The sequence below is a fragment of the Meles meles genome, chromosome 3 (assembly GCF_922984935.1).
Source record: "Meles meles chromosome 3, mMelMel3.1 paternal haplotype, whole genome shotgun sequence".
Classification (NCBI taxonomy): Eukaryota; Metazoa; Chordata; class Mammalia; order Carnivora; family Mustelidae; genus Meles; species Meles meles.
Genome location: NC_060068.1, coordinates 51,359,854 through 51,372,561, shown reverse-complemented (window position 1 = coordinate 51,372,561; position 12,708 = coordinate 51,359,854). Strand labels below are relative to the sequence as shown.

At 37.8% G+C, this 12,708-nt stretch overlaps 1 protein-coding gene across 3 annotated transcripts in view; it reads left to right on the top strand.

Annotated features, from left to right (window-relative positions):
- MAN2A1 (mannosidase alpha class 2A member 1) overlaps nucleotides 1–12,708 on the top strand; it is a 172,199-nt gene that overhangs the window by 65,768 nt on the left and 93,723 nt on the right. For all 3 annotated transcript variants that reach the window (XM_045998993.1, XM_045998994.1, XM_045998992.1), the window contains exons 6-8: nucleotides 1,554–1,727; nucleotides 4,489–4,675; nucleotides 9,370–9,547. In XM_045998993.1, coding sequence (XP_045854949.1) covers nucleotides 1,554–1,727; nucleotides 4,489–4,675; nucleotides 9,370–9,547 — 539 coding nt within the window. The remainder of the gene's footprint in view (nucleotides 1–1,553; nucleotides 1,728–4,488; nucleotides 4,676–9,369; nucleotides 9,548–12,708) is intronic.

Below are 12,708 nucleotides of genomic sequence, written 5' to 3'. Positions count from 1 at the left end.
TTCTTTTTTTTTTTCTTTTTATTTGGGACTCATGGATCTCATGGCTTCTTACTTTATTCAGTGGGTTATAATCCAATACTATCATTGTTTATTTTGATACCCCAGTTGTCACACATTTGGATAGTGGAAGCCCCTACAGGCTGTCTCCTGAGTTATTTTAATATGTTCCCATGATGCTTTGACCATTTCTTTACTTTATGCTCCAAGTATAAGTTCCAGGCTTATTTGTATTTTCCCAATCACCATCCTGGGATGAGCATTTCCTTAAGGTTATTTTTAATAGAGCATAGTGTCATATCTAGAAGCTAAGGTGTACTCGTTGGTCCTGGGGTTACTGCATCTAGGCCTTCCTAGGACAGAGCTAGAAAATGGGTGTGGGTATGTGTTTCTTAAAAAACCTTAAGTTAGTGCTGATGCCTCCTATTTCAGTTCAGTGTTCTAAGTACATTCTGCTCTCCCACATTTACATATTTGGTGGTTCCTTAACAGTGGGAAACCTGGCTCCCTTGTCTTAATTTGCCCAATCTTGGAATACAGGAGAAGTAGTTCCAGAATTGTTAAACCATACCACCACAAAAATACTAAATTGTGTTCAAGATTTCTTTAGTTTTTAGAGGTGAATCGCATATGTGAAATACAAAAATATGTGGTTGGTTCTTTGAGCTTTGACACATACTCTTGGTCCTCTGAGAGTTCCGACTTTTTCTCCTGTCTTCTCTGCAGGCTTCCCAGCCCTGTGTTCATCTTCAGGATTGTTCCACAGAGTTCTGAGTATCCTGAATAAATAAAAGATCAGATTTGTATAATGCTGGATAACTAGTTGTCTTTCCTTAATCCCAATCTTTACATTTATTGTGTTGTTTTTTTTTTTTATACTGTATCCTGTGTGAAATTGAGCTGTATCTTTAGTCTGTGGCTCTCATAATTGCTGTGAGTCAGTTGGGAAAAATTCCGTTAATCCTTTCTGGGTAGAGGGAAAGTACCAGCATTATATTATGTTACAATTATATTTCATCACGATTTAATGAAATATGGTAGTTATTTTGGCCAGTGCTGCTATTATATAAAAAGATGATTCAGAGCTGTTGTGAGGTATGAAAGACATCCTGAAAATTCCTTAACATTGTGATTGAGGAGTACAGGTTGAAATACGGTAGCTTACTTTTCTTTATTACATAGCAGCAGTTGCTCGGTTATCCAACTCAAAGGAAAACAAGACTGTGAGGTCTTAGAAGGCAGACAGCTAGGTCCTGTTTGTTTCTCTAGCTCCATTAAATAGCAGTAGCTTTCTAATACCTACAGATGGCAGAGTGCCTCTTTGAGCTCCAGCTGATTAACCTCTAGGGCCATTCCTCTGCTTGGGAAGACATGGTGGTGGCAGGATCCTCCCAATTGGGAGCCCTGCTGGGAGTGTATGCTAAAAGGTAATGCTGGGGAGATGCTTTGTCCCCAAACCCAGAATACCGTACAACTCTGACTGGTCTGAGTGGATTGTGACTTCTTTTCATTTCATTAGCAATTAAAAAAATAACACTTATTTTCTTTTTCAACAGGAGTGAAACCTCGGTCCGGTTGGGCTATTGATCCTTTTGGACATTCACCAACGATGGCTTATCTCCTCAAACGTGCTGGATTTTCTCACATGCTTATTCAGAGAATTCATTATGCAATTAAAAAACATTTTGCGTTGCATAAGACACTGGAATTTTTTTGGAGACAGAATTGGGGTATGTGGGGTGTGATCAAAGTGGAAGATCTCACTTGACCTAGATGTTCTTTCGTAAGGGTTATGAACTCCTGCTGTTATGGGTTTTATTCAGACTGTCCGTCTTGAGACTGAGGTTGCTTCTGGATACACATTCTTATATTTTTTTTCCCAGTGTATTTGTGTTAAGATTCTCTTAATAAGTGCTGAGGCTATTTATCTATAGAACATTGTGGATTCTTTTTCATGCCTTAAGGAGGTAAAGAAATGTAAGGAATCAGTCTTTTGCAAATAATGCTTTTACTTCTGTTTTGAAAAGGACGTGTTTTGTCACAAAGTTGAACCTGTGTTAGAACTTATGTCCAGTCATTTATTTCACATTCAGCCTGTGTTTTCTCCTTCTGGCTTTCCTGTCTCTGCATCTAGTAAGAATTGCTTTTTAAAACCTTAATCCTGTCCTCCTGGAACAGCCCTCCTATTACCTGTACTGCTTGTTTTCACCTTGTATTCTGTGGGTATGCAGGTATTCCCAAGGTCATACTTCTACAGCTCTCAGCTGTGGGGTGGGGAGGAGACAAGATTTAGGCTTCTTGAGAGGTTTTTGCCTTTCCCAACCCCCATTTAATTCAGAATACTTTATTATTTCTTTTTCTTTACTGAGTTCTTATTATGGGCCATGCATTGTATTGTATGCCTTATACCTGCTCTCTCACTAGATCGTTATCCTTTAACTTTGGTTCTCTTATTATCCCTCTTAAATGGTGAAGAAATGGATCCTTAGAGCTGTGAAGCCATCTGCCAAAAGTCATACAGGTAGTAGGTACAAATCCAGCTTTGAGTAGTTTGCCTGGGCTTTAAGCCCCTGGCATTCACTGCCATCCTGGTACTGAGATCTCAGTAAGATTTCATCTGCAAAAAGGATTTCGTTGCTAAAACAATGTTCAGAAATCACTGCTTTGCATCATACTTGCTTTCCTGTGTAAGTTAGTTCCCCCTGTAAGTGTTTTCAAAAAATCGTTTGTAAATCTAGACAGTAACTTTGTTATACATACTGCTGTTTTTTCAGTAAGGAAAAGAAATTAACTATATAATTTTTTATTCTGGGAATTAAAACCTGTGGGGAAAACAAGAACTCGTAGGGGGTTATATCCTGTATAGTTTGATCAGATGCAAAGGAGCATATTAATTTCTTTATTAAAAAAGGATTTTTAATGGGAAGAGGCCCTACTTACAGTATTGCCCACATTCAAATTGCCCATAAATATCAATCAGCAAGAAATTACCAAGTACGTTTATGTACTTAACACCATGCTCGGAAGAAATAGAGAAAACTTCTTTGCCTATTAGGAAATTACAGTCTTAGTATGATAAAAGACAAGACCAACAGCAGCAGATAAACTGAGATGTGCAAATGAGCTGCTAAATAGTACAGGTGCGGCAAAGGAGCGGGGCTGTTTAGTGTGTCTTTGATCTACAGGAGAAGGAAAGAAAAGTTGCCACCCAGGGCCTCTGTGCAGATAGCAAACATTAGTGACCAGCATCTATGATGTCACACTCGAGTGTGATTCAGTGAAGCAACTGACAGCACAGAAATATACAAATTATAATAGCTTTAAAATTTGGGAAAGAGCTGGTAATTACTTTAACTAAATGGAGTATGAGATAGAACTAGAATATTTTAGCACTTACCAGATAGATTTGAACATGTTGCTTCAAAATTATGTTTTGGAACTCATTTGAGCTTCTTTGTGTGTTCTGGTTCTTAATGAAGCAGTTATTTTCATTTTTTCAAATGTGCGTGTTGTCTTTGTCAAATGTGCGTGTGTGTTGTTGTGGTGGTGGTGGTGTCTGTCTTTGTCATAAAAGCAGTATATAACCCACTGCTGACAAGTAGAAATCCACACTTAAATAAAGGGGGAGTGGTATTTACAGATCAGGAGACTACAAAGGTAACAATCATTAACCCTTGTTTAAGCCTTCCATCACTGGGTGGTAGGCTTCTGACCTCTCAAGGGCAGTGATAAGGATACTTGCTGGCATTGAGCATTTAATTAAAGACAATTCTGCATCAGGAACCAGTGCTCACTTTCTGAATATTTTTTGTTTGCTTTGTTTTTGTTCTTTTTTTGTTTGTTTGTTTTTTGGTTTTAAGAAGTACTTTCACTTGTCCTGTGTTGCTTTCTTGGTGAAAAGTCCCAGTGGCTCTTCATTGGTGAACATCGGGGAGACTGGGAACTCCTCTAGTGGCCCTTTCTTCTTCTCACAGCAAGAAATAGATAGGAATTTGCCCGGCATTTCATAAGGCTCCCTACCTTCCTCCTTTCTTCCCTTTATTCTCTTCCTTTCTTCTTCTCTCCTTTCCTCTGCAGCCAGTGTCATGGTCTTTCTCAGTGTGTCCCATAACTGCTATGGGGGCCGATGTGGCAAAGAGCTGGCAGCCCATATGGGATGGACACAGGGATGGACACAGCCCATAATTTTGGATGAGCCAGTGATTAAGTTTTGCTTCTGTTCGGTTTGTATCTTTCTAGGCCACCAGATGCTGGTCCGTGTTGGGTCTCTGCTCAGTTGAGATAGAGGAGGTAGAGACTGAGATGTGAGTCTCTTCCTTCAGGCTGGTTGTCGTTAAATGCTGCTGGGGTTTATGTACGAGTAGTAGTCAAGTAGGTTGTGGATTTAGGGTGGAGCTTGCATTATATATGTAGAAAGTACTGGCATTTTGATCAGTTTGGGGAAAACACAATTTATAAATCCAGGTTTTGTCTGTTGGCTCTTTATTTTAGATCTGGGATCTGGCACAGATATTTTTTGCCACATGATGCCCTTCTACAGCTATGACATCCCTCATACGTGCGGACCTGATCCTAAAATATGCTGCCAGTTTGATTTTAAACGGCTTCCCGGAGGCAGATTCGGTTGTCCCTGGGGAGTCCCCCCAGAAACAATACATCTTGGAAATGTCCAAAAGAGGTATGAGAATATGCATTTCGTTAAGACGGCCTTGTGAACAAAGCAGCAGCTCTGCTGCTCTTTGCTAAAGGGTTCAGTGGCCGACGTCATCCACGCTCAAGGTAGTTATTCAGCCAGATCTAAAGCGACTTAAAAATGCCAGATCTTTGACTGTGCCTTTTATGTGTCATAACTTAATGGAAAATGAACAACAGTTGATCAATATACAATGGAGAACTATAACACTCTGTTATTACCCTCTCCTTTGCTCTCATTATAAAAGCCTTCTGCTGCGTTTCATTGATCTCACATACTTTCGTTGATAATAAAACTTCTGGTCTCTATTGTGTACATTAGTAAGAAAAGCAACCCAACTGCAAAAACACGTTTGTTGAAATGGAACACATAAAGAGTATAATTATCTGTTCTTTTAATACAATTTCAATAATAGTGGATGCTGCCCAGCTCTGATGAATACCCTCTTTCGATCTTTCTCATATTTTTGACTCACAGACTATTTTTAATTAGGAATATTTATACTTACGGATCTTTTCCTAAATAAAAAAAGAATGACGGAGGCATCTCATTATACCAAGTTACCTATACTTCTCATTTGTGTGCTTTTAAAGTTTAATTTCTTCACTTAAAAATTACTGGTGTATAATATCTTTAAATAAAACATTGTGTTGCAATATAAACCACTCACCTCTGGCAGAAAGATGATACAGGCTTTTATTTTATTTTATTTTTTTACATCGATTGCGTTATGTATTATCCACATGAGGAGATTTTTGCGAGTGAGAGGGGTAACAGTAAACAGTTAAACTAGGATGACAGCCATAAATTCTGCAAACCGCAAGTTTCATTAAGTCTATTTTTAAGACCCTAGAATTTCTGGTTTCCGAAAACCTACTCTGCCTGGGTTCTTGTACATGTTATCCTTAAAAAATTTTCAGTAACATGATGGTAACACAAATGTAGGCATATTTTTAAACTCCTCATATTGTATACATTAACTGTATAACAATAATTATGTGGGTTTTTTTTTGTTTTTTGTTTTTTGGTTTTTTGGGGGTTTTTTGCCATTTGTAAGTTTGATGGTTTCTGGGAACTCCACGTTCATGTGAGGTGCTAAGAAGCAGCCAGGCATTGTACCTTCCATAGGAGGGTTAAAATGGGCAGGGGTGACTTAGGTCAAGAGTTACCAAGCATGGCTGCCCAACTCACCCAGGGAGCTTTCGAAAAATTTCCAGCCCAGCAAAATGAGAATACTGTACTCACATAACCACACCCCAGGTGGTTGCGAAGCACAATGATAAAGCCTTTTAGATAGAGTTAAATCTTTGCAGTATGCACTGTCAAGTCTATTTATTTAAAAAATTGCTTTTTAAAAACTGTGTGCGGAAGGAGAAGGTGAATTGAGTCTCTGCCTTGAGTCAGTCCTTGTGGCCATAAAATACTCCATTGTGAGCCTCTCACTGTAGCACACACAAAAGTATCTTAACATGGCAGCCTTCTTGAAGCCATAGAGCCCTTCTAGCAAAATCTGACTTTCATAGTTATTTTGAAAAACTGTCCAAGATTAGGGATCAGCCTGGTTTCATTTTATTGGTTCCTACTGCAATGAAGATCAATGAGGAAGAGTGAAATAGCATGCTTTCTGGGGTTAGGTTAGTTAGACAGAGGAGAATAATCAAGTATATCATGTGGCAAAAGGTAGAGAGTTGGGCAGCATAAGCTGTTCTGTAGCTCAGAAGGTCAGAGATAGAGAATTCCTTTGAAGGTAACCAGATGCTTCAGTTGGGAACTCCCAGTGCACCAAAGACCTTGTGAGGCTCCTCCTTTTCTTTCTTGGGTGCTGCTGAGAGTACCTGTTTAAAGTGCATTATTGGGGAAAAAAGCTATTTTGTGTAATCCTTTTGCTGTGTCCCATCTGACACTTCAAAGATTGCCCACCCAGGAACATACCCTGTGTTTAGTCACTTCCAGTGAACCTGCGAGTGGTTTCCAGGCACCTGGGGGCATGGAGATGAAAGAGTCTATTTAATACTTATGTAGATTTTTTTAAAAACTTCTTATAAGTCTTGAAATCTTAACTCTACTGGTTACTTTACATTCCCGATATCACCTTCCTTTTTACTTTGTGATGAATGGACATCAAAACCAGGCATTCCAGCTTAGTGGCACTTGATTTTTAATACCTAAAGAAAATGAAATTTAACTATAATTTACAGGTTCTTCTACTTCACAAATAAAGAAATACCATTCTTTATCAAGTTGAGTGTTTGTTCTCATACAGTATATTTTACATATAATGGTGATTTACATGTCACATGATACAGGATATTCTAGGGAATTTTTTCTTTTTTCTTGGTTCTAGTTAAGTTGACATTTCTAACCTGGTAGAAGGGAAGAGCAGATTGCTGCTACACATCTTCAAATGTGATATTGGTCAATTCATTTGGCATTAGTGTACATAGATTTTGTGAATATCCACTCTCTATCAGGTAGTATAAATTGGTCTCTTGGCTTTGCCAGTGTTGACACCTTCTGGCAGGAGCTTGGGAATTAGGACAGATGCTGAATGGAAAAGTCACATTTAATGTTTGTGATTTCTTTCCTCTTATGTGTCTTATGCATATACACAAAAGATATGATATATCTAGTAGTAAACCTCGGCATTCACTTGAATGATCACTTATCCTTTTCTATGCTGGTTGCCTAGGGGGATCTGATTGAATGCTCAGTCACAGTATACTTATATCTGTGATTTCTATGTTCGGTTTTCTCTCTTATTTATTTTTCTCTTATTTATCTTTCTATTTGATTAATTTCATTAGACATGTGTTTTTTAATTATAAATAATAATCCAAGGTTATTTTTGGTAAGTGTGGAATATTCATAAATTATTAGTAAAAATTGAGTACTCTACCGAATGCTAATCTCAGAAAACTATGTTATGTCAGAACATTATGGTTATATTTTACTCACCAAGTTATTGAATTTTGCTAATAATTTAATATTGCAAGGCAGTTTCAGAGACCATCAGTATGAAAAGATCATGTGAGATTCTAAATTTAAATGTTTTTAATTCTATAAAATACTTCTTTCCATTATTGATATTCTTTGAGTTTCTTTCGTAAGTTTTTATATCGTGAATTGGAACTTCTCAATAACCCTTGACAAGAAAATTGGAATACTGGGTAAAAAGCACATTAGTCATCACTAATTTCTTAAACGTGGCATTACATAGAGAACTACTGTGAGTTCATCTGCTTATTTAATTTCATTTTTCTAAGCCATTCCTCTTAAATAGTTTGTTTTCTAGACTTGCTCAAATGGTACCCCAATTCAGCATTCAGCAGTTCAACCCCAAAGGTTTTCTGCAGAATACTAGAATATGAAACTTAAAAGCACATCAGCACATTTAGTATTTAGCTGACCTTTAGACTCCTGGGTTAGATCTGTGGGAGGTAGAAATCAAAAGAACTAATTCAACTTCAAAGCTTTATCTGTTGATCAGCACTGGGAAGGACACGGTGACAGATACCCAGTTTATTGATGGCAGGTGTTAAGTGAGTTGCTTTTCTTCCTTTTGAAGAGGAAATCGGGTTCTGTAATCGGTTTCATTCAAACTATTACTTTTTTTATGTTGAATCAGGCAAGTTTAGATCAAATTATAGAAAGGGGTCTTAAGTCAAAGCCAACTTCAAAGTTTATATAGGCGAGAACTCCTTATTGTCTTCTTGGACTAAATTATTTTAAAACATGGACAGTCTGGGATCCAGTGTCTATGGCTGGGCTTCAGGAGGCTATTTTTTTTTTTTTAAGATTTTATTTATTTATTTGACATACAGAGATCACAAGTAGGCAGAGAGGCAGGCAGAGAGAGAGGAGGAAGCAGGCTCCCTGCAGAGCAGAGAGCCCAATGCGGGGCTCAGTCCCAGGACCCCGGGATCATGACTTAAGCCGAAGGCAGAGGCTTTAACCCACTGAGCCCCCCAGGCGCCCTTCAGGAGGCTGTTGATGTTCCCAATTATTATATGTCAGAGTTGGTCCGTGACTTTATTTCTCTAAGGATAACCTATTGGACACTGCGGGGTTTTCCCTCTGGTAAGAATTTATGAGTATGTTTTTTAAAAGATTTATTTATCCATTTTAGAGAGAAAGCAGGGGGGAGGGGTGGAGGAAGAGAGAGTCCCAAGTTGACTCTGAGCTGAGTGCAGGACCCAGTGCAGGGCTTGATTTCATGACCCTAAGATCACGACCCAAGCTAAAACCAAGAATCTGGATGCTCAACCAACTGTGTCACCCAGGCACCCCAGAATCTAGGAATATTTTAAAGACTTTATTTTTATTTATTTATTTACCAGAGAACGATCACAAGTAGGCAGAGAGGCAGACAGGGAGAAAGGGGGAAGCAGGCTCCCTGCTGAACAGAGAGCCCAATGTGGGGCTTGATCCCGGACCCTGAGAACATGACCTGAGCTGAAGACAGAGGCTTAACTCACTGAGCCAACCAGGTGTCCCAGGAATATTTTAAATGGATAATGAAAATTAGTTAGTAGTTTTTTTAAAATCTGCCTTATAAATCATGCTAATCTAGAGTACAGGAAGAATATACAACAATTTCTTTTAACATAATACACTTTTTAATGAGTTGCCCTGTTGTCCTTTTCTTAATATTACTCTTATTTTCCCTTTTTCTTTTGTAGGGCTGAGATGCTTCTAGATCAATACCGAAAAAAGTCAAAACTCTTCCGTACTACAGTTGTCCTGGCCCCACTAGGAGATGATTTTCGCTACTGTGAACGTACAGAATGGGATCATCAGTATAAGAATTATCAACTGCTTTTTGATTATATGAATTCTCATCCTGAGTATAATGTTAAGGTAATTTGAAAATATTTAATTATGATACTGTATTTGAAGTTAAGCTTTCATTATTAAATGAGGCTAAAACAGAATAGCCTTAGTTTCTTTGTCCCATATCCCAATATTTCCTAGTATATGTAGTCCTTATGTAAGAGGGTAGTTCTTAAACAGGAAAATTATCTAGTACTATAGTTACATTTCTGAAGTTGTCCCTTGCTCCCATTCCTACAGCATTAAAGAGATGTTACCTTTATGTAGTTGTCAATATGCACTACTAAGTTGTCATCTTTATTTTCAGTGATGTCCTGTTTTTCTACCAGCATTGAAAGTTTGTTTCTCTGTGACAGTTGCATCCTTGTGATTTAGTATTGTGATGGGCAGATACAGATGAACATGTCATGAATTTTGCAAATGAATATCTTGTGTCCAGAGAATACACTAGCATTTTTCTTGGTTGAGAAGACTTCCAAAATTAATTATTTGTCTGTAGCTCTTCCTGTTCCCCCACACCCACCCACCGCCCCCCCCCCCGGTTGGAAAATATCGAATGTATTATAAAGTTATGAAAACAACTAAAGTACCCTTCCCCTGAATCCTGCTTCCCCATATCCATAGTTCAGCTACCACATTGATCAATTCAAGGTCACTCTCTCTTCAGCTATGGCTCACTGTCCTCTCTCACCCTCTCCCGGGGATTATTTTGGAGGAAATAGTAGTCATTTAGTTTCATCTGTAACCATTTCACTACTTACAAATGATGAGGACTCTATTTAAAAATACAATCGTAATGGCATTAATATATCTAAAAAATTAACAATAATTCAATATTATGTATCCAGATCGATTCAGATTTTCCTGATCACATACAGGCAATTTTTTCTTAGCGTATGTTTCATGAGTCAGGATTCAAACAAGAGTCCTATCTTAGACCCTATATGAGAAAATTACCCAATGTGTTTATTATAGTCACATACTAACCTATGAGACAGTAGAATATCTATGGAAATACTATAGAGAAGAAGAGATGTTACTGTTTAGGAAGTTAGAAAGCTGATGATAGGCCACATTTTATGTTGGGATAATTCAAGTTTATTAAGTAAATGTAAATAATATCAAGTGGTTAAATTTAAATAAAATGCCAAGTGTATTCAAGATACTTACAACTGAATTTCTGTCAGATTATGAACTCAGTGCATTAGGTCTGTGTTGAAATTATCTCTTTAATCTCCTCAAAGATGAAGCTGATACACAAACATTTGCTTAGGGGATGGCATATATAGATGGGGTATTTTATCCCTAAATACATCTTCCTAGTGAACGATTTTGAGGTCCACAAAAGGATCTACCACTGATTCTAAAAAATTAAAGTCCTGATTTTTGTATTTTACCTATATCCTTCTTTGCCCAATAGGGCAGTTTTTACTGAGGGTTTTAGAGGGGATGGGGGTGGGGGAATGGGTTGGCCCAGTGATGGGTATTAAGATGGGCACGTATTGGGCGCCTGGGTGGCTCAGTGGGTTAAAGCCTCTGCCTTCGGCTCAGGTCATGGTCCCAGGGTCCTGAGATTGAGCCCCATATTGGGCTCTCTGCTCGGCGGGGAGCCTGCTTCCTCCTCTCTCTCTCTCTCTGCCTGCCTCTCTGCCTACTTGTGATTGCTATCTGTCAAATAAATAAATAAAATCTTAAAAAAAAAAAAAGATGGGCACATATTGCATGGAGCATTGGGTGTTATATGTAAACAGTGAATCACAGAACAATACATCAAAAATTAATCATGTACTGTATGGTGACTAATGTAACATAATAAAAAATAAAGTTACTTTTTGATTACATGAATTATAAGTATCACATACATAGGAGACATGCACAAACCAGAAGTATACAGAGAATTTTTCAAGTTTAAAAACCCCCATGTTGAACCGCCTCTAGCATTTACAGCATCCCAAAAGAGTCCCTTAGATGTCCTTCAAATCATTGCCAAATATTACAGAAGTAACCTTATTTTCCCTTTTATCATTGTGAGTAGTATTATTTCTTTTGAAATGATATAAGAAGGGAATCTTAAGTATGTCACTTTGTCTCCGCCTTTCTCTGCTCCACGTAGTGTTTGTGAGATTCATCTGTGTTGCATATAGCAGTATATTCATTTTTTTTAATATTTTTTTGAAAGATTTTATTTATTTATTTGACACAGAGAGAGCACAAGTAGGCAAAGAGGCAGGCAGAGAGAGAAGAGGAAGCAAGCTCCCTGCTGAGCAGAGATCCCAATGTGGGGCTCGATCCCAGGACCCTGGGATCATGACCCGAGCTGAAGGCAGAGGCTTTAACCCATTGAGCCACCCAGGTGCCCCTATTCATTTTTTTTTAAAGATTTTATTTATTTATTTTAGTGGAGGGGGGAATGCGAGCGGGGGGAGGTACAGACGGAGAGGAAAGAGATTCTCAAGCAGACTTTGAGCGGAGTACAGAGCCCAACGTGAAACTCAGTCTCAGGACCCCATGATCATGACCTGAACCAAGATCAAGAGTCAGATGCTTAACCAACTGAGCCACCCAGGCACCCCATAATATATTCCTTTTTAATACTGTATATTATCCTTAGTATCCATTTGATATGTCACAATTTGTCCATTCTATTATTAATGGACATTTGGGTTGTTTCCGGTTTTTGTCTATTACAAATAAAGCCATTTTGAATATTGTGAATGTATTTATATATATTATGTGAATTTATGTGGGTATAAAATGGGATGGGACTTTTTGGTCATTGAAAATGCACGTGTTCAACTTCAGTAGATATTTCTAAACGGCATCCCAAAATAGATGCACTAGTCCTTGCGCTGCATGACAATTTCAGTTGCTATACTTCCTTACTGACATTTTTTATTATAAGGATTTTTTTTCTTTTTTTTTTTATGACTGATGTAATGGTTTTGTTTTATATTTCCATGTTGGTTAATGAGTTGAATGTCTTTTCATAAGTTTATTGCTGTTTGTGAAGTGACTAAAGTTTTTGATGACTTTTCCTTAAATTGGGTTGTCTTTTTGTACCATTTATAGCTCTTTTATGTATTTTGGTTTGAGTCTTTCTTCAGATAAAAGTTATGCAAATACTGTCTCCCACTATGTAAGCCAGTTTTTAAATTTCTTTCTTAAAGCTGTCTTTTAATAAACATGAA